Source organism: Molothrus aeneus, chromosome 18 (genome assembly GCF_037042795.1).
Source record: "Molothrus aeneus isolate 106 chromosome 18, BPBGC_Maene_1.0, whole genome shotgun sequence".
In the NCBI taxonomy this organism is placed as follows: domain Eukaryota; kingdom Metazoa; phylum Chordata; class Aves; order Passeriformes; family Icteridae; genus Molothrus; species Molothrus aeneus.
The window spans coordinates 4,262,323-4,282,509 of NC_089663.1; the positions used below are offsets into that span (position 1 = coordinate 4,262,323).

At 55.5% G+C, this 20,187-nt stretch overlaps 4 protein-coding genes across 5 annotated transcripts in view; 3 read left to right on the forward strand and 1 right to left on the reverse strand.

Moving 5' to 3' along the window:
• The window catches only part of TAOK3 (TAO kinase 3), a 44,289-nt gene extending 37,923 nt beyond the window's left edge, over positions 1-6,366 (forward strand). Inside the window, exons 17-20 of the mRNA XM_066562393.1 lie at positions 2,418-2,657; positions 3,720-3,932; positions 4,289-4,471; positions 4,842-6,366. Of these exons, the coding sequence (XP_066418490.1) occupies positions 2,418-2,657; positions 3,720-3,932; positions 4,289-4,471; positions 4,842-5,003 (798 nt within the window). The 3' untranslated portion in view covers positions 5,004-6,366. The remainder of the gene's footprint in view (positions 1-2,417; positions 2,658-3,719; positions 3,933-4,288; positions 4,472-4,841) is intronic.
• A 917-nt stretch (positions 6,367-7,283) lies between these two features.
• PEBP1 (phosphatidylethanolamine binding protein 1) lies at positions 7,284-10,098 on the reverse strand. Its single transcript, XM_066562395.1, has 4 exons — positions 9,904-10,098; positions 9,483-9,592; positions 8,782-8,882; positions 7,284-8,055 (listed from the first exon to the last, which is right to left on the reverse strand). Exons 1-4 carry the CDS (start codon positions 10,036-10,038, stop codon positions 7,838-7,840), a joined length of 564 nt encoding a protein of 187 aa, XP_066418492.1. The 5' UTR covers positions 10,039-10,098; the 3' UTR covers positions 7,284-7,837.
• Positions 10,099-10,860: 762 nt separating this feature from the next.
• VSIG10 (V-set and immunoglobulin domain containing 10) lies at positions 10,861-17,253 on the forward strand. Its single transcript, XM_066562108.1, has 8 exons — positions 10,861-10,986; positions 11,199-11,483; positions 14,180-14,461; positions 15,218-15,511; positions 15,592-15,702; positions 16,313-16,325; positions 16,437-16,597; positions 16,713-17,253. Exons 1-8 carry the CDS (start codon positions 10,902-10,904, stop codon positions 16,778-16,780), a joined length of 1,299 nt encoding a protein of 432 aa, XP_066418205.1. The 5' UTR covers positions 10,861-10,901; the 3' UTR covers positions 16,781-17,253.
• A 502-nt stretch (positions 17,254-17,755) lies between these two features.
• Positions 17,756-20,171, forward strand: CFAP73 (cilia and flagella associated protein 73). Of its 2 annotated transcripts, XM_066562110.1 has the most exons (7): positions 17,756-17,908; positions 18,317-18,452; positions 18,583-18,687; positions 18,754-18,954; positions 19,048-19,269; positions 19,522-19,680; positions 19,777-20,171. In XM_066562110.1, the coding sequence occupies exons 1-7, from the start codon at positions 17,850-17,852 to the stop codon at positions 19,870-19,872; spliced, it is 978 nt and encodes a 325-aa protein (XP_066418207.1). In that variant the 5' UTR covers positions 17,756-17,849; the 3' UTR covers positions 19,873-20,171. The 2 variants fall into 2 exon arrangements, with proteins under 2 accessions (XP_066418207.1, XP_066418206.1); XM_066562109.1 differs by having other exon boundaries at positions 19,522-20,171.
• Positions 20,172-20,187: the final 16 nt, after the last annotated feature.

Here is a 20,187-nt window from a genome sequence, read left to right on the forward strand (position 1 = left end):
AGAGGGTGTTTTAGTGAAAACTGAGTGAGAAGTGGTCAAATTTTTCCAATTGTGTTTGGCCTGCTATCCTCAGGCTTTCCAGTATCATTTGTTCTTGTTCAGAGCTTTGCTGCCCTTGAGTCCAGATGTGCCTGGGGCTGCTCAGCTGCTTTGCTGAGATCCAGATATCTCAACCCAGGCACCCTCAAAACTAGTGACTCCAAAAATCCAGATTTGAGCCCCCTTGTCCCAGCATGTCAGCTCTGTGGCAGGGATGAGATCAGAGTTCAGTTACCTGGCGTGGCATTTAACAGGAACACACCTCTGACCTCCTGCATTTAAGCTCTTATGAGAGACCTAATTTTCAGAATGATCTGAGTTTTTATTCCCTGAAAATTACATCCCTACTAGTTCAAATGTGCCAGTACTAACTACTTGGATCACCTGAAGTAAATAACACTTTCAAAATGTGTTTTCCATATTTTAAGTAACCACAGATGTTGTTTTTGTGCAAATGGGAAAGTGTTTGAGGGAAGTGGAATGACTGTGTGTGTTTATGCTGTGTGAACAGAAATCAGGTGTGGAATAGGCTTGGGAGAGGCTGGCTGAGCTATCTTGGGATGAAGGCACATGTGCCACAGCTCCCTGCCTGGTCAGTGCCCCACCTGCCTTTGGGAAGTCATTTTGGCACACCAGTACCTGTAAATTTTAATCTTGGCTGTCAAGGGTCGAGTTTTGCTTACATGTGAACACATGCTACACCCTTAGGGCCAAGAGGGCAGAGGGAAACCCTGGCCCTTTTTCCTCCCCCACCCTCTCAGCTCAAACCTGTCCCAGGTGTAGCAGCCACAGGGGCTGAAGTTTGCAGGTGTTGAGAGTTACTCTTAACTCCTGTTGAGAGTTACAACAGGATTACCACATGTGTGCAGCAGCTCAGAATAATTACATTTTTTTGCTTTTCCTGCAGAAACCCGTTAGGCTGGGGCAGCCCTGGGCTGGGCACGGTGTGGGGTGGGGCAGCCCTGCTGTGCCTGGCTGAGGCTGTAACCTGAGCCGGGATCAGGGATGCACAGCACCATCTGAGGGGTACAGCTGGAGTCAGCTCCGTGCTGCTCAGGGTGGGGCTGACACCTTGAGACACAAATGTGTGCAGTAATCAGGGAGGGAGCTGGTGCCTTCCCTTCCTGGGCTTGTGGCTTGGGCAAGGTTATCCCAGACTGTGGACACCCTGTGCAGGAGCTCTTGGTGAGCACTGCAAAACCGGTCTTGTTTTAAAGATGAGCTGCACCTTGGGCCAAATCCCAGCTGGGCAATTCACCTTCTCACCTGAGGTGGTGTTAGAGCCACCGACCTCTGCTTGGCCACTCTAGTGCAGGGGATGGAGGGGGGAGCTCGTTCCCGGTACCCACCAGGGGCACGGGGGAATTCACACCAGACAAGAGCCCCAATTCCATCACCCTGAGCATCTGCGATGTGTTCAGTGAAAGCGCCTGCGAGTTTCTGCAGGCACCCAGCGCTTGTGTGGGGTCTTGGTGCCACCTGCTGGGGACTCCCGGGGCCATCCCAGAGCAGGGGAGGGATGGACGGCCGGATGGCCGGATGGATGGATGGATGGATGGATGGATGGATGGATGGATGGATGGATGGATGGATGGATGGATGGATGGATGGATGGATGGATGGATGGATGGATGTTCACTCAGTGGTCACTCCTAGCATGGATGGATGGATGGACAGTTGGTCACTCAGTGGTCAGTCCTAGCATGGATGGATGGATGGACAGGTGGTCACTCCTAGCATGGATGGATGGATGGATGGATGGACAGTTGGTCACTCAGTGGTCACTCCTAGCATGGATGGATGGATGGACAGTTGTCACTCAGTGGTCAGTCCTAGCATGGATGGATGGATGGAGGGACAGTTGTCACTCAGTGGTCACTCCTAGCATGGATGGATGGATGGACAGGTGGTCACTCCTAGCATGGATGGATGGATGGATGGATGGACAGTTGGTCACTCAGTGGTCACTCCTAGCATGGATGGATGGAGGGACAGTTGTCACTCAGTGGTCACTCCTAGCATGGATGGATGGAGGGACAGTTGTCACTCAGTGGTCACTCCTAGCATGGATGGATGGAGGGACAGTTGTCACTCACTGGTCGCTCCTAGCATGGATGGATGGATGGAGGGACAGTTGTCACTCAGTGGTCACTCCTAGCATGGATGGATGGAGGGACAGTTGTCACTCACTGGTCGCTCCTAGCATGGATGGATGGATGGAGGGACAGTTGTCACTCAGTGGTCAGTCCTAGCATCCCCGTGGCGCTGCTGGGTTTGTGTTTCCCTGTGACACACCAATCCCTGCTGCTGGCAGAGCAGTGGGCAGGAGCTGCAGCAGGGCTGCCCGCTCAGCTCTGTGTGTGTGTGTGTGTGTGCAGGAGCTGAACAAGAAGCGGACGCAGAAGGAGATGGAGCACGCCATGCTGATCCGGCACGACGAGTCCACGCGGGAGCTGGAGTACCGGCAGCTGCACACGCTGCAGAAGCTGCGCATGGACCTGATCCGGCTGCAGCACCAGACTGAGCTCGAGAACCAGCTGGAGTACAACAAGCGGCGCGAGCGGGAGCTGCACAGGAAGCACTTCATGGAGCTCCGGCAGCAACCAAAGAACCTGAAGGTGCTGCCAGCTTTCCTTGCTCCTCCTCCAGCCTCTGTCCTCTGTGCAGCACCCCTGCTGTGGGACCACTGCTCTCCACTCCCTGTGCTCTCCCTTGCATCCCCTCCCTTTGCACAGAGCAGCTCTGGATAAGGGAAGTTGTGGGCTGGGATATCCCAGGGCACACACAGAGTTTTTTAAGTGCTGTGCTAATTGAGGCTGTAGTAAAATAGTCCAGTCCTAAGCAAAGTGTTAGAGAAGTTGTTTCTGACAAGCTGTGTGTTGTTCAGGCCCTCGCTGGTGTCAGCTTAGAATGATGATGAGAGGGGGTTGGTGGTGCTTTCAGAGTCCAGAGAGAACACAGAGCACTGTGAGTGTGTGCTGAGCTCTGTGCACAGCCCAGTGTGCTTACAGACCTCTGAGCTGCTCTCTGTGGTAGAGGCATGTTCCTCCTCCCAGTGTCACAGAATACCCTGAGTGGGAAGGGCCCCACAGGGATCATTGAGTCCAAATCCCAGCCCTGCAGAGATACCCCAACAATCCCACCCTGTGCATCTCTGGGGGCATTTTCCAAATGCCCTTGGAGCTCTGGCAGCCTCAGGGCTGTGCCCATTCCCTGGGGAGCCTGGGCAGTGCCCAGCACTCTCTGGGGGAAGAACCTTTCCCTGATACCCAGCCTCAACCTCCCTTACACAGCTCCAGCTGTTCCCTGGGGTCACTGGTCACCAGAGAGAAGCACATCACTGTCACTCTGTCACACCCTTGCTGGTTCCTAGGTCTGCAGCCTCCACATAGTGCAAGGTTGAGGTGGGAAGGACATGGAAATGGAATGATGCTGTGAAAAAGCAGATATGTTTTGGGAGGCAGGTGATGGGCTGGGTGATCTGCAGGAAGTGGGAAGTGCCCTGGGCTGAGGGGGTGCTGTTCCTGGCCAGGCTGCAGCAGGGTCTGAGCTGCTGCTGCTGCTGGTTAATCCCTGTGGGAAGCATGCACAGGGGAGCTGTGGTTCCCACCACCCCACCCATGTGGACCTCTCCATTCCCAAAGCCCTTCGTGCTCTTCACGTCGTTCCTTCCTTGGCAGGCTATGGAAATGCAGATCAAAAAGCAGTTCCAGGACACATGCAAAGTGCAAACTAAGCAGTACAAAGCACTGAAGAATCACCAGCTGGAAGTAACTCCAAAGAGTGAGCACAAGACAATTCTGAAGAGCCTGAAGGACGAGCAGACACGGAAGCTCGCCATCCTGGCCGAGCAGTATGAGCAGAGCATCAATGAGATGATGGCCTCGCAGGCGGTACGTGCAGGGGGCTCTGGGGCCTGGCAGCACCCTGGGGGGGACTTCTCCAGCCACTGAATTGTCAAAACTCTTTAAACAACACGTCAGCTGGCACTTTCCCTCTTGGAATAAGTGTCCTGTGGAACACATGTCCGTCCCCTGCTCCCCTGGTGTGCTGGGGTTTAGGATTGGATCTTCTGGGGCTCTGCCTCAGTATGAGCAGAGCAGCTCATGAAGGCTCATGAAGCCTTTCCTGCTTCCTCCCTCTGCCACCAACACCAGTGGCTTTGGGAAGAGTTGTTTGTGACTTGTGTGGGAGCAGAGGAATTCCCAGCAGGGTTTGTTTGAGCCTTGTTTTCCCTGTGCTGTCACAGCTCCGGCTGGACGAGGCCCAGGAAGCAGAATGCCAAGCCCTGAGACTGCAACTCCAGCAGGAGATGGAGCTGCTCAACGCCTACCAGAGCAAAATAAAGATGCAGACAGAAGCACAGCATGAAAGGGAACTCCAGAAGCTGGAGCAACGGGTGTCGCTGCGCAGGGCACACCTGGAACAGAAGGTACCTTCCAGAGGGGATTCTGGGACAAGGAAAGGTGGAGCTGTGCTGGGGGCTGTGCTCATGTCAGAGGGGATTTTGGGGATACAGGAGCCATGGAGCTGTGCTGGGGGCTGTGCTCATGTCAGAGGGGATTTTGGGGATACAGGGGACATGGAGCTGTGCTGGGGGCTGCTGACAATGCTCATGTCAGAGGGGATTTTGGGGACATGGAGCTGTGCTGGGGGCTGCTGACTGTGCTCCTTCCAGAGGGGATTTTGGGGGACACAGGCAGGGTGGAGCTGTGCTGGGGGCTGTGCTCCTTGCAGAGGGGATTTTGGGGATACAGGGGACATGGAGCTGTGCTGGGGGCTGCTGACTGTGCTCCTTGCAGATCGAGGAGGAGCTCGCCGCCCTGCAGAAGGAACGCAGCGAGAGGATCAAGTTTCTGTTGGAAAGGCAGGAGCGAGAGATTGAGACGTTTGACATGGAGAGCCTGCGGATGGGCTTTGGGAATTTGGTCACATTAGAGTATCCCAAGGAGGACTATAGATGAGGTTAAATTTCTTTGCCATTTAAAAAAAAAACAACAAAAAACAAAACAAAAACCAACAAAAACCACAGAAAGCAAACCAAGTAAGGATAAAACTTGCAAACCCAACATTCCCCATGTTGACGGGCGTGCTCTCTCTCTTTCTGTCTCTCTTACTGACATCGTGTCGGACCAGTGCCTGTATATTCTTATCCATCAGGGGCCCCTTTCCCCCGTCACGTCCCGGTGCAGGACAGCTCCTGGCAGTCTTTTCCATAGTATGTCACAGTATTGATGTCTCTGTGCAATGATTAAAAATGTTTCAGTGAAAACTTTGGAGACAATTTTAATGGAGAAAAAAAAAAACCAATATATATATATAAAAAAAAAAGCCACCAAGTGGATGTATGTTGCTTCTGAGCAATCACTCATTTTACCACCAATCAATGAAAGTACAAGCAAAAAAATATTAATAATTAAATGATATCTACGATCCCAGGGGGAGAGAGACTGAATCCGCAGCCTTACCTTAACTAGCTGCTGCATAATTTTATTTTATTTTTATTTTTTTGGTATTTATTCATCAGGAATAATTAAATAATAAAAAAAAGTTTTATTAAAGATTGAAAAAAAATTTGATACATTTTACAGAAAAAAAACTTAATCGTGCTGTACATATCAGTGGTGACATATTATTACTTTTTTGGGGGTGGGGAGGGGAGGGTGACGACGTGGTGATTTTTAGGAGAACCATGCCAGGGGCAGCAGGGACAAGCCCTGGCCCCTGGGCATATTCTTGATTGTATCATAATCATTTTCTGCTGTAGCAGAGAATGTGAATACACTTAAATGAGCCCACAGGATCCCAGTAGCACAAATTGGGCTTTGTCAAATCGTGTATTTTGTGTATAGAAGGAATTTAAGGAGAGCTTTTACTTATTTTCATATTGTATTTTAACTGTTTCTCTGATCAAAAATTTTTTTACTTCTTTCCCCCCCTCCCTTCCTGCTCCAGCCACCCCCCACTCTCCAGTTCTGTTCTGGAGCTCAACACTGTCTGTTAGATCATCCCAGCCCTTTTCAGTTTTTCTTTTATTTGTTTTTTTGGGGGGTTTTTTTTTGTTCCTCCCCCAAGTCCACCCCCAACCCCATGATCTTGGTCATAAATATTGCATTATTCACACTTTCAAACTGTGTATTTTCTTACAATAAAAAGAGAAAAAAAAAAGGCTTTACTTCTTTTGCATGCACTTTAAAAAAAAAACCAACAAAAAAAAAGGACAAAAAAACCAACAAAACAACAAAAACATTTTTCAGGTTCCAGGGAAGAGCATGAATAACTGTCAGAGCTTTTAATTATATTTGTAAATAAAAGTGTTCATCACAATGCCTGGCTGTGTCATTGTGGGAGGGGTGGCTCGTGGCCCAGCACAGGTGCAAGGTGGGGATGGGGAGGGGACACATTCCACAGGTGTCCCTCAGCCTGGGCAGGGCTTGGTTTCCTGGCACTGGAGGTTCTTAGGGTAATGGATTTTTAATTTTTTTTATGTCCTCCTTGCAGCCCAAGCAGTCTCAGGCTGGATGAGCCTTGTGAGCCCTGCTCCAGCCTTAACTCTGGTGGGCCTTGGGCTGGAGTAGCTGGGGCTGTTTTCCTGGAAAACCAGTGATCCTCTTGAAATGTTTTAATTGCTGGGCTGATAAAACTGCCCTGGGGCAGCACCATCCACCTGAGTTCTGGAATCCCCCATTTTCACAGGGGTGCTGCTGATTCCTGTTTGTCAGACCATGTCAGTGCAGAGCTGTGATACAGCAGCTTGAATAAAAGGGGGAAGGCTCCTGATTCTGTGAAGCTGAATTGCACTGGCTTCACCTTTTTATAGCCTACCAAAGGCTCATTTCTGCTCTAGGCACTTAGGGGAGACCCCCAGGCCTCACTGCAGAGCTGCTGGAGCAGCAGGAAGCACCTGGGACCTGCAGCTGGGCTGGGAAGTGGCTTCAGGTCAGGGAAGCTGGTGGTGCCCAGACTGACTGTTGGGGTGTCAGATCTGCTGTGGTGATGGGGGGGCTCCTGTGGAGGGAAGGAGCCCCCACGGGTCTGGGAGTGTGGGGAGATCCCTTGGGAAGGAACTGAAGGCTGGGAATATTTTTAAGATAGAAAGACATGATGGCTTTGAGCTGCATCCCTCCAGGAATGGGGAGCCCTGGCACAGGGTCCAGCCTCATCCCAGGAACACAACACCACCCACTGCTCCCTGAGCACTGCCCTCATCCCCCTGCCCCAAGAAGACAACCAAGCACACCAAGTACCTTGGGAAGTTTTTAATTGTACTGTGAGCACAGGGCAGGTCACCACAGGACTGAACAGAACAAAGTGGTCTCAGCTTTGGGTGGCAGCAGAGAACAGAAGGAAGTGCTCTAGGCCAGCTCCTGCCTCCCCTCAAGCTGCACCTTCACTACTGTAGTGGTGATGTGGAGGCACTGGCCAAATGCAGGAGGGGGGAAAGAAAAGAAAAAAGGGGGAGAAGTTTCCCTTGGACTGCCCTCTCCTCTCCTGGAAAAGGGAGTCTCCACAGCCAGCACCTGCCCCAAAGTGGTTGTGTACCCACACCCCTGCCACCTCAAGCCATCCCAAGACAGCAGAGACCCCCTGAATTGACACTAATTCACAAAGGCTACTGTTTCCCTTAAGCAGGTCAGTTTGGAGCCAGAAGCAGCTCTAGCTAGGATACCACGGGCATCAGCACAGGGACAGAGCAGGGACAGTGACAGTGACATTGTCAGAGCAGGACACTTGGCTTCAACTCATTAACAGAACACAATTAGAGCACCGTGCCCAGCCCCACCCGCAGGCCATGGCCCTACTTCCCTGAGAGCTGCTCGTAGAGCTTGGGCACGTACTCATCCCACTCGGCCTGGTAGCAGGTGCCCGCCACGGGCGCCCCCAGCCCGTACTTGCTGCGGAAGGCGGCCACCTTGAACTTGCCGCGCTTGTCCCCGGAGCGGTTGGAGAGCACGGGCTCGCTGCAGGCCAGCTGCTGCGGCTGCTCGTACACCAGCCACACGTAGCGGTGCAGCCCTGCGGGACAGACGGACACGTTCCAGCAGAAACCCTTCAGCCCAGCTGGCTCGGACTCTCTGCTCAGTCACAACATTTTATTATCGTTCCTTGCTAGCCTTCTGATGAAATCCTTGCTTCTGTTCTTTTAGTATAGTTCTAATGTATCGTTTTCTTTTAATATAATAATAATCATAATATCTTTTCTCATGAGAAGCTGAGGCCTCAGAAATCAGTTGTAAACAATAATTATCTGCCGCTGTGGAATGCAACAGGTGCATCTTTGATTGGTCTCGTGTTGTTGTTTTTAATTAATGGCCAATCACAGTCCAGCCGTCTCAGACTCTCTGGTCAGTCACAAGATTTTATTATGATTCTTTTCTGTTCCTTGCTAGCCTTCTGATGAAATCCTTTCTTCTGTTCTTTTAGTATAGTTTTAATATATCATTTTAATATATCATTAATATATAATTTCTTTTCATATATCATAAAATAATAAATCAGCCTTCTGAAACACAGAGTCAAGATTCTCATCTCTTCCCTCGTCCTGGGACCCCTGTGAACATCACCACACTCCTGTGCCCCAGGTGAGACCACAGCTGCTCAGGAAAGGTGCACTAAGGCTGAATCCCTGCTATGTGCAGCCCCCAGCAATCCTGCATGGATTGTTCCTGCAGGGTTCCCCCCACCCTGCTGCACTGGGTGTGATCCACACAGCAGCACCTGGGAGCTGCTGCAGGTACCGACCTGTTCCCTTGGGAGGCCCAGAGCCAACATAATCCGACATGACGGTCCCGCTGCCCACATTGTTGCCTTTCATGTTGGTCACCAGGAAGTGATGCCACTCTCTGAAAGGACAAGGCACAGAACACTCTGGCAGAGCCACAGATAAGAAGAACCTTTGTCACTCCAAGCTGCTGCTTTTCCATGAGGCTGTCAGCATGGAGTGAACAAAGAGCTGCCATTCCTTGTTTGCCAAACCCGAAGAGCACCAGTCCCAGAGCAGGCCCTGCTTTGTTGGGATGCACAACCTGCCAAAACCAGCCCCATGTGGCTACAGGAAACCCACAGCCTGACCTCTGAGAGTGGGGATTCCAAACACTGCTGAAGCTGACTTGAGGAAGGTGAGCTGGTCCCAGATTTAAGATTCTGCCGCCAGCAAAGACCTAATTCCAACTCACATATGTGCTAAATTAGAGCAAGCAGTAAATGCTGCGCTGCTCCAGCTACAACAGACCTTTGAGCATCCTTGATAAAAGCAGCTGCTCCTCCCCGTGCTGTCCCTGGCTCAAGGAGAGATGCAAGGACACGATTTCTATGACAAGCCACAGCCCCACAGCTGCACTTTAGGTAGAGCACAGCCCCACCTCCTCCTTAAGCCTCTGCTCAGCCCAAGAGAAATGCTCCCTTTTCCCCACGCAGGACACGGAGCTGTCCATCCCCACTACCTGAACTTCGGGTCCTTCCGACTGGGCGCATCAGGGTCTGTGAGAACCAGGGTGTAAAGCTTCTGGGGATCGCAGCCGTCCCACTCGATGCTGGTGGGGCGATTCTGGACCTGCAGGGACGATCGCGTTAGCACCGGCCCCGCTGTCAGCGCCAGCCACCCGCCCTGCACACCGGGCCAGCACGGCCTGCGCTGGCAGCGCCACCCGAGGGCTTCAAGGCCATTCGCGCCAGCTCGCCTCGGCTGTGAGAACCACGGGTTTTCTCTCCTGCGGCACGGCCGCCCCCGCAACTCAGCCCCTCTCTGTGCCGCGCACCCGGGGAAGCTCCGGCGGCAGCTGCCGGAGGGACAGCGCAGGAGGCCCGGCCGCATCCCGCCATTTTGCCGCACCAACCCCCGCGAGCGGGGCCGGGGCTGCTCACCTGAGTGGGCGTGAGCACCTTGCCCAGCTCGTCGATCTCCACGGAGCCATACTTGACCCTCAGCGGGTGCGCCGGCTTCTGCTCCACCTCGGAGAGGCTCAGGGGCCCGTCCCACTTGGCCAGGTCCACCGGCATGGCGACGTTTGCGGCTGCGACGGCGGCGGCTCCGAGCGGCCCGTGCCCCTTGGCGGAGGCACCGCCCCGCTCCTCTCCCATTGGTGGAGACGCCGCTATGCTCCCCTCCCATTGGTGGAGACGCACCGCCGGCCTCTCCCGCGCCAGCTCTATGGCGCCCCCAGGCGGAGCTGAGGGAGGCTGGCCGAGCTCCGGTTACCTGGGCCAGCACTGTCACCCCTACCGCTAATTAGGCTAATTAATAATTACTGTACCAGGGCCCAGTGGGGCAACCCTGTGAGTCTCAGCGCTCTGCTTCACGCACGCCTTTGTGCTTCCAAGCTGCCATGTGTAAGGTGTCCTGGAGAAACCCGAGGATAGTTGCACAGTTATGGTCCTCGCTGCGGGGTTACACAGAGGAGCAATCATTTATCTCTGCTCTTCCCGCTCCTCGGTTTGTGCGGTGTCTCTAAGTGGGTAGACTAGAGGAGTTCTCTGGACGTGCGGGTCGCTTACAGCTCAGAGAACACCCCTCAGCGCACACCGCGCTCTCCGGTTCAAACACTCCCGGTCCGTGGGCGGCACCGGGGGCAGCGCCGGCCCCGCTCTGCTGGGGCCGCCCCCGTGGCCGAGGGGGGGTGAGGTGACCCCAAGATGGAGGGCAGCCCCGGGGGGAGGGGGGGGTTCCAAGATGGCGGCTGCCCAAAGCGGCGGCTGTGAGGCGGCGGGACCTGCTGGATGGACGAACCCCATCACGGGCCCCTCACGGGCCTGGCGGGCGGGTCCCCCCGGCCGGGCACGCCCGTTCGCCCTCCCCAGGCCTGTCCCCGGGGCGGTGGCCGGGCAGCTCCGCCTCCGCGGGGCTCCGGCAGTGGTGCACAGCCATGCAGCGCCTCGGCGGGATGCCGCCGGCGCGGCTCGTCCTCGCCCTTTGCTTCTGGAGGCTGGTGCCGCGCCGGGAGGCCGCAGGTAGCGCGGGCTGAGGGGAGGGGAGCTGGGAGCTGTGTCCCTTTTCCTGATCCTGCTGTGCGCTGGTGGTTTTTAGTCACCTCAGAGGTCCCTCAGCAGTCCCGTAACAAGCACCCCAGAGGGCTGACACAGACCAGATATCCAGGTCTTTGCTGCAGAAGGTGGCTTTGCCCATTCCCTCCATCCCTAACGCCGTCCCCTCTCTCTTGCAGGAACAGATGAAGTGGTTTTTGGGCAGGTGGGAGGAAGCGTCCTCCTCTTATGCCGCAACGTGTCCAAGGAAGCCACCGAGGTGGTCTGGTTCCAAGGGGATCCGCAGTCCTTCCCACCTCTCTTCTCCTCGAGGGTCTCCTTCCCCCCTGATGTCCGCTTTTCCCTGGTGGACAACAGCTCCCTGAGCATCTCCGAGCTGCGTGTGCAGGACGAGGGCAACTACACCTGCAGGGAAGTGCTGAACAAGACGGACCACGAGCACAAGGTGCAGCTCCTGGTGGCCAGTAAGTCATCCCCACAGCTGGGCTTCCTCCCCTCGGCCTCCTACGTCCCCAAATGCATCTGGCACTGGTGGAAAGATAATATTTAGAAGGTGCAAATGGCTTTATGGTGCAGAATCTCTCACATCTACTCACAAGCACCAAAATGTGTGTCCAAATGATCTGTCATAGATCTAGCATGTGCAGGGGAAATGCCAGCTTTCAAGTCCTTGCTGTGTTTCTTCTTCATTGCTGATGATAAACGAGTTTTTGGGCACATCTTCCATTCTCTGTAGCTAATCTCCATAAACCTTGGGGTATGGGCTGCTGCTTGCTGTCTGCTTTCCCTTGTTAGGATAGATGTGCTGTGCCATTCCTCAGTGCCATCCTTTTAGTGGGAGAACTCTTCCCAGCTGAGGAGTCTTACATTGATGGAAGCATGAAATTCCTCAGGTTTATGTGGGAGCAGTGTCCTGGGAGCGTACCTGTTATCAGCACAGGCCAGTTCTTTCAGCCCTTCTGTGTCTTCTGGTGCTGTCTCCCTTTTCCATGTCTATTTCATCCATTCATTCCCTTAGAAATGTTCAGAGCACAGGTGGAAGTCAGGCTGGAAAGCACTCCAGCCAGTTAATCCTTCCTGCTTCTGCCAGGGACCATTATTTTGCCCTGATGCCTCATGTATTCAATGGGAACAGCCCCCTCCAGATCTGGTGCTGCTCTTAGTCCCCTCAGGATTGAGAAGAGGGAAAATCTGCTGCATTTTGGCCCTCTGTACTCCCTTGGCCCTTTCCTTTCTTGCTGCTCTTTCCATGTGTGAGACCTGTTTGCCTTGAGGGTGTTCCTACCTTCTACCTGTGTGTAAACACTGCACCTGTTCTGTACAGATTAACCTCTTGAAAGTTTACAGGAATAAAAATTCTCTTCCTGCAGCAAAGAATGTGCAGATGGGGGTGTGGAAGGGTTGAACCCCAGGCTGCTTCAGGGAATAGATATGTAGGCACTGGGCTGAGGAGTGGGGAGCCCCAAATCTGGAGCACTGGGGCAGAACACTTGGGAGCAAAACATATTTATGGGGTGCCAAGTGTTGGAGCTGCACTGCGGACTTCATTTATTAGTCTGGAATTAATTGTATCACTAATGTCTGAGTACAACAAAGGTGATGTGGGCATAGCCTTTGGTAGGTGAGGAGGAGATTTCTGGAGATGCTTTAGCTCAGCAGGAGGAGCATCAGTAAAAGTTAGAAGTTTTACCTCTGACCTGTATCAGGGCCCCATTTTTTTACAACCCCTGTTGGTGGAACATCTTATCCTGGCCTGGAGCAAATTTTGGACAAGGCCTTGGCACTGCTGTGGAAGAGCCTCCCAGAATATGTAGAGGTTTTTGTGGGAATAACCAGTTGACAGTCTTCAGCCCATCCCATGGGTGGTACCAAAAAGGTTCTCTTTTTGTTGGAAACTGCACTTTGAAAACCCCACAAGCAGTAAACATTCTAGTGACAGGACAAAGGTGCAGCCCTGCCTTGGGCTGTGGTTCTGTGTTTGTTTTGGATGGGAAGCACCTGTGAAGGAGACGTGCAGTTCCACACCTCCAGGGATTCCTTGGCACATCTGTGTGTGGGTTGATGCAAGAACTGTTGGCTCTCCTGGGGGTCAAACCACAACAGGTCCTTTTTGCTGCTGTTTTGTGAGGTTGAGAGGGTGGAGATTTTTAGGCTTTTGGTTTGTTAACTTTGTGGGAGCAGATTTCTTTAGACAGAGTTGTGCTGGGAGAGCCTGGGAGTTCAGGATGTAAAGCTGATGGCTTCAGGAGACTGTTCCTGAGCTCAGCACAGAAAGTGCAGCTCTGGCTGGACATCCTGGAGGGGCTGTGTCCACCTGGACATCCTGACAGAGCTGTGCCCCATTGATGTGGGGCAGTTTGTGCTGGTTCAGGCTGACAGGATGCCCTATTAACCACAGCCAGGGTTTGGGATCAGTTTGATCCTCCCCAGAGGTGGGACACAGGGAGTGTTGCAGAGAACTTTCTTGCCAGAGCTGAGTGGTTTCAAAGATCACCTGAGGTGTGTGTACAGTTCCTGCAGAGACAAGCCCCAGGAAGGTGTGTTCTTGCAGCTCACGTGAGAGTTTGCCATGATGGTTTTTTAATTAATTCAAGTAATTTCAAAGTCCTCTGAATAAATGCTCCCTAAAATAAGCCTCAGACATCCTTCTGACACCTCTGGTGTGGGGCTTGTTTTGGTTAGATCTCTTGGTGGGGTCTTGTTCAGCATTGCATTGGGCACAGTGTGTTAATCCTGCCTGGATCAGAGTCCAGAATCCCTCTGGCTGTTAAATCAGCACGTGTGTGGTGGATCTGTGTGTGGAAGGAGCAGCTGGGAGAGAGCCAGGACTGTGCCTTGCTCTCAAGTGATGACTCAGTGGTAGCTGTGCCATGAGGACCAGGGCAGTGGGATTTCATTCTCCTGCTGTGTTTATCTCATTTCCATTGGATAAAGCTGTGGCAATAATTTTTTCCCTCCCTCAAGGCTTGGCTGTGGGGACTGTCACAGCCTCTCTTGGTCCCTGCTGGCTGTCTCTTACAGCTGTGCACACCTGGGGCTGTGGGATGCAGGTCAGGGAGCAAGACTGGCAGGGAAACAGGAAAGATTTTTCAAGAGGGATGATGAAAAATGAATTCCAGCCCTGCAAGTGTTTCTGACCACATGCTGTCCTTGCTGATAGATCCACCACAGGCAGCCCCAAAGTGCTGGGCTGAGAGCTCCTCATCAGGGCTGATGCTGCAGCTGTTCTGCAGCTGGCCTGGAGGGTACCCCCACCCCACCCTGCACTGGAGAGAAGAGGGGCAGGATTTGGAGAACTCCAGCTGGGTCATCAGCTCCACCAGCTCCTCAGACACCCACATGGAGACCCTGAACAGCTCCCACCTTGCCCACAGGAAAGTCTTCACGTGTGTGGGCAGCCACGTGGTGAAGCAGGAGCAGCCTGCCTGCACTGTGGAGATAAGTGAGTGGATTGCTGCCTCATTGACTGCTAATGAAGCTGGTGAATGGGGGCAGGTGGGTATCCTGGTCATTCCCTGCTCTCCAGAGCACTGAGGAGGTCAGAGAAGGCAGGAGGTGGCATGGCAGGGCACACAAGTGCAGCACAAGGCACAGATGTCCTGCAGCTGAGCTCCATCATGGCAGAGCTGTAGGTGAGCTGTGTTTGGGCCAATCTTCAGGGGCCCCAGCAGTGTTTTCACCTGTGGAAAGCTCCCACACACCTGTGTGACAGTGAGAGGTGGTTTGGGGGCTGTGGGCAGCTTGAGATGAGGTTTGGTAAGGGTGGGTTTAAGGGTTATGTGTGCCCTTCAGGCATCTCGGGGATCTGAGTGGCTGATGAAAATTTGGGCTGTATTTATCCTCCAAGGGTTGTCAAGGCTTCACAAGAGCTCTGCTGATCCCAAGGGAAATAATGCCTGGGCTGCTCTTCTCCTCTCTGCCACCTACCTGCTGGCTACCCTCAGACCATTTTTCCCTGGGGATGTGCAGACAGGTGTCAGAAGAGACTGAGCACCATGAAAGCTGCTCAGGTCACCCCTTGGGAGGCTCCTGAGTGAGCCAAATGCCAAACCCATAGCACTCCACTCCCAGACTCCTGCCTGCCTCCCTTCTGTTAATGATTATTAATCAGCCAGAAGCTTGATTGCTCGTTATGTTAATTGCCTCCATTCCCTCCTTGACTCCTGTTTTTGTTTCCTTTTGCCCCGGGGCTGTTCAGAGCTCCCTTCCCTGGAGTCTGAGCCCCCTCAGACCTGCTTTGTGGGTGACAACGTGACGCTGACCTGCCGGGTGACCGAGAGCACGCCGGCAGCTCGGCTCAGCTGGCTCAGGGACATCTCCCAGCCCGAGGAGGAGATCCAGCCTGGGGGGAGGTTCCTCATCACCCAGGAGGGCAACGTGTCCCGGCTCACCATCCAGAACTGCTCCCAGGCCACTGATGGGGGCTGCTACGTCTGCAAGGCCCAGAACCCCGTGGGGCTCAGGGAGCTCTTCGTCTGCCTCACGGTGAAACGTGAGTGGGGCTGTGGCAGGAGGGCCTGGGGGTGCTGCACACCTGAGAATTCCTCATCCAGCTGTGTCCCCTCTCTGCAGAGCCGGTGAACATCGTTGGGGTCGTGGGTGCTGTGGTGGTGCTGTCTCTCCTGACTGTTCTCACTGTCACTGGGGTTGTGTTGTACTACAATCCCCTCCTGTGCCTCAGAGGTAGGGATTGGTTCCTCCTTCCTGGGGCTTTATCCCCAACCCACCTGTCCCTCCCCGTGTGCTGTACTCAGTCAGGGTTGCCTGTGCCACGTCTGGGCAGGTCACCTCCAAGTCTGTGCCTCTGCTTGGAGCTGCCTGGGGCTCCCTTGGGGGAGGCACAGGATTGGCAGGGGTTGTCCAGTCCAGTAAAACCAGTGGCACTCCCAAAGGTATGGTGATCACATATCTTCTGAGCAGAGAGAGACATAATTCTCTCCCAGGATTTTCCTGGGAAGCTGTGAGAAAGCTCAGAGAAAACAATTCTTATCTTAATCTCTGCACCTGTTGTTGTGCCCATGTGGAATGTGTTATGGAGATTGTTTACCAAAGAGTGATTCCTTAATTGGACTCTGGTGATAGGGTTTTAATTCATTGACCAATTAGCTCCATGTGTGTGTATCAGACTGGCAAGGGTGGTGGGTGTTTCATATAGTATAGTGTGGTAACAATAAAGCACTGATCAGCCTTCTGCAATCACAGAGTCAGTGCTCATGATTCCCCACTCAGGGGCACACTGCTACCATACAGAGGGGCAGTTGCTAACGTTGTCTCTCTTTTCTCTCCCGTTCAGGTGCTGCATTCAGGTGAGTTGATGTTCTTCAGCCCAGCCCCTCATGCATCACTACTCAGCCTTCCTGTAGGGCAGGGAACAGGCTCTCCTCAGCCTTTCATCCAGCTTGCTCTGCTCTTCCCAGGAATGCAGACTCAGGGGATGTCCTAATACTGGTGGACTCTGAAGATGACGAGGAGGGGAAGGGGTCTGAGGAGGCCCTGAGCAGCTGCAGCGAGCACGAGGCCATGGCGCTGGTGGGTGGGAGCAGGGCCCAGGCTGCTCACCTGAACCACCTCACAGAAGGTGAGGAGCTCCTGCTCCCTGCTGAGCTCTGGCTCTTCCCAGAGCAGCTGCCAGGGAGGGAGGAATTCTTGATGGCTGTTGTAGCTGAGATGCTGCTACTCTGTGCCCTGTGTAGGTGACGATGACGAGCTCCACAGTGGGGTCTCTGCACAGGAAGTGAGAGAAGAGGCACGAGGCTCATAGCTTCTATCCCTCCTTGAGGAAGCACACGGAGCTCCAGCTGGAATCCAGCATCAAGCAGGCCATCACTGTGTGTGGCTGAGCACAGGCTGTCAGTGCCGTGTCCCAGGACACTTCAGGCACCTCTCTCTCCACCTGCCACTTCCACAGTTTCACTCCATCCTTCTCCAGTCATGGTTCTCCATTTCTTCTCTCTTCCATTTTCCTCCTTCTCTTGGGTGTCCCTAAAACAAGGTGGCACCCAGCACAGGCAGAGCATGGGAGCACCCCCTCACTTCAATGCCTGTAATGGACTCGAATTCCCATGTGAGATTTTGGCTCAGTCCCAATGAGCAGCTCTGGGATGGACAAAGTCACCACAGAGCCCCAGTGGTCCTGGGGCGAGGGAAGAAACGAGGGCTGTGTGGGCAGGACATGGCTGACACTGACTCTGGGAAGGCTGAATTGTTTGTATTATGAATATTTTTTTTCTCTTCCTTCTGCAGTGTTGCTCTGTGTCCACATCAGGAGTTAATCCATTCCTTGTGTGGGTGTAGGGTAATAGGGACATGAGCACACATATAGGGGGACAAAGGGGACCTGACAGCACACGGGGGGATCTGATGGCTTGTGCAGAAGGGAAGCACTCCTGGCACATGCAGAGAGAGGCAGGGTTTGTGCTGTGGGTGAAGTCAGGGGGTCTGAGCCATCCCTGGGGTGTCAGAACAGTGGGAGCTGGAGCAGGCTGAGGGGCACAGGGAGGACTGGGGATGGTGCTGGGGTCTGGCTGTGCACAGTGGTCTCTGAAGGGCTGAACAGAGGGTTCTGAGGGGCTGGAGCAGGATCTGAGGGCTGGAGGGAACGGAGTGTGGGTGGAAGGCTGGGATGGTTTGAGAGCGGGAGCCCCCCTGCAAGCAGCCCTGGTGCATTCCCTGTGCCCCGCACCGCACCCTCGCAGCGGCGCTCGGAGCCGAGCCAGGAAAATCCCCGGGAGCTGCGGGAGCCTCTGGCTGCCCCTGGCAACTCTGTTGTGCTGCCAGCACCTCGGCTGTCCCGGCCCCAGCTCCTCGGGCGAGGAGGAGGCACCGCCGAGATGGACCCGGAGTTGGAGGAGCGGGTGCGAGAGGCTTTCCGGGACAAACTGCGGCTGCTGTGAGTGACACCCCTCTGCCCTCCCCATGGCAGTGACCAAAGGGCTGGCACCAGGCCAGCAATGTCCTGCGTACCCCGTGATCTCGGTTAGTGTTCCCATCTCCGGGATGGCTGTCAGGAAGGAGAGGACACTGCAGCCACGGGCTGGGGGCAGGCAGGGGGATTCCCCGGGGTCTAACAAGAAAGCTCAGATTGTGGTGTCACCTGTCCTTCCCTAGGGAACAGCACTGGTGCTGGGGGGCTCCAAATAGGGGAGGCTGAAGTGGGAGGGCAAGAGCATGAATGCAGGCAGGGCTAAGGCTGTGTGCCTCCTGGCACCCGGGGGAGCGGGCCAGGCACAGCGGCGGCCCCTGGCAGCCCTGCCCGTGGCACGGTGGCAGATGCCCTGCCCAGGCTTTCCCTCCGCAGCCCGGCCGAGCTGCACGCAGCCCGTGGCAGGACGGGGGCAGCGCGGGGCCCCGCCACGCTGCCTCCATCCACCCGTGTGCTCCTCAAGAGGCGGGAGGCGGCCGAGGCGGAGCGGGAGCTGCAGAACCAGCGGCAGGTGAGGGCGGCCCCAGCCCCCCGGGCGCTGCAGGCGTGCCGTGGGGACAAGGGGCTGGCAGGGGTGTCCCCAGCTCCCCTCAGGTGCCCACAAACGTTGGCGATACTCCCGGCGCCCTGCCATCCCGCAGGAGTTCCAGCAGCGGATGCAGCGCCTGGCGCAGCGCCGGCAGCAGCTGGCCCGGAGGCAAGAGCAGCACCGCGACGCCGTGCTCAGATTCGAGTCCTTCCTCAAGGTGCCGGACCGGGGGCCGGGGCCGGGCAGGCCGGAGGGTCCCCGCTGACCCCGTGCCCCCGTGCAGGCGGTGGCGGCCCGGCGGGAGCGGGCGCTGCGGCGGGAGGGCGAGGAGCGGGCGCGGGCGGCGGCGGAGCGAGCGGAGAGCGCCCGGCTGCAGCGGGAGCTGGAGCGGCTGCTGCGGCACCGGGAGCGCCTGGCCCGGCGCCTGCGGAGCCTCCGGCCCTTCGGGGACTACCTGCGGGACGTGCTGGCCAGGATGGGGCAGGTGAGCTCCTGCGGTGCCACCCTGCGTGTCCCCAAGCCCCTTGGAGGGGCCATCCCTCCGGCCCTGCCGCCTCAGCCGCCTCCCACCGCCCAGTTCCAGGACGTGCCGGCCATGCTGGTGCATTTCGGGGTGCTGGCAGAGGTGCGGGCAGCCCTGGCACGGGAGGCAGAAACCGGGCAGGAGCAGCTGGCCCAGGGCAGGGCACAGCTCCAGCGGTACCGTCAGGAGAGCAGCACCCAGCTCCTGGGCACCAGGAACGAGCTGGCCCGGCTCCACACACGCCTGGAGGCTGCCCGCCGGGATGTGCTCCAGTGGGTAAGGAGGATATGGGGTGGCCCAGGACCCCCAGGGGGAGGGGGCAGTACAGACCCCAGGTGTGCTGCACAAGGAGATGCCCAGTGTGGTGGCTGCACGCTTCTGGGCTGAGCTGAGGATCCTCACATGCTCAAAAAGCAGCAGCTCTGCATGGGGGGGGATACACAGCCAGGACTCCTGGGTCCCTCGGGCATGGCCTAGGGGGCACAGAAGGACACAGGGCAGTGGCCAGGAGCTCACTCTGTCCCCCAGGAGTCCTGCTGGACCCGCATCCAGAGCACAGCCACCCAGAAGACCCTGCTGCTGGGGCAGATCAAGCTGGCTGTGCTGAATCTCTTCCAGCAAACCACAGCACAGCTCAGGATCCCCACGGACGGAGCCCAGGAGGATACAAAGGCCCAGCTGGACATGGTCAGCACAACACTCTCCCCAGGACAGTGGGGCTGGGGACACACAGGGGCACTTACATCCCTGGATGGCTGTGGCAGCAGTCTCCCACCTCCACAGGTGCTGCTCTGCATGCAGGCCCTGGGTGACATCTGTGCCACTGGCACACACCCACAGCACCACAGGAGTGCCAGGCTGCTTCGGGGCCAGGAATAGCCCCTGGGGACACCTGCCTGCTCCTGGGGCTGGGGTGGGGCTGCCAGGGCCAGCATGGAGCCACAGGACCCACGGGGCTGGAGATAATTCCCTGCAAGTCTGGAAACCCCATGTCAAGAGACAACATGGACAGCAGTGGCACAGTCACACTGGGCTGGCATCACACCCAGGCAGGGCCAGGGCACTCCCGAGGTTCCCTCCTGCACAGAGCACCCCAGGCAGGAGGATGAGGAGGAGGGAGCTGCTGTTGGCATCTCTGAAGGTGCTTCACATCAAAATACACCCAGCCATGCAGCACAGCACTTGCTTCTTCTT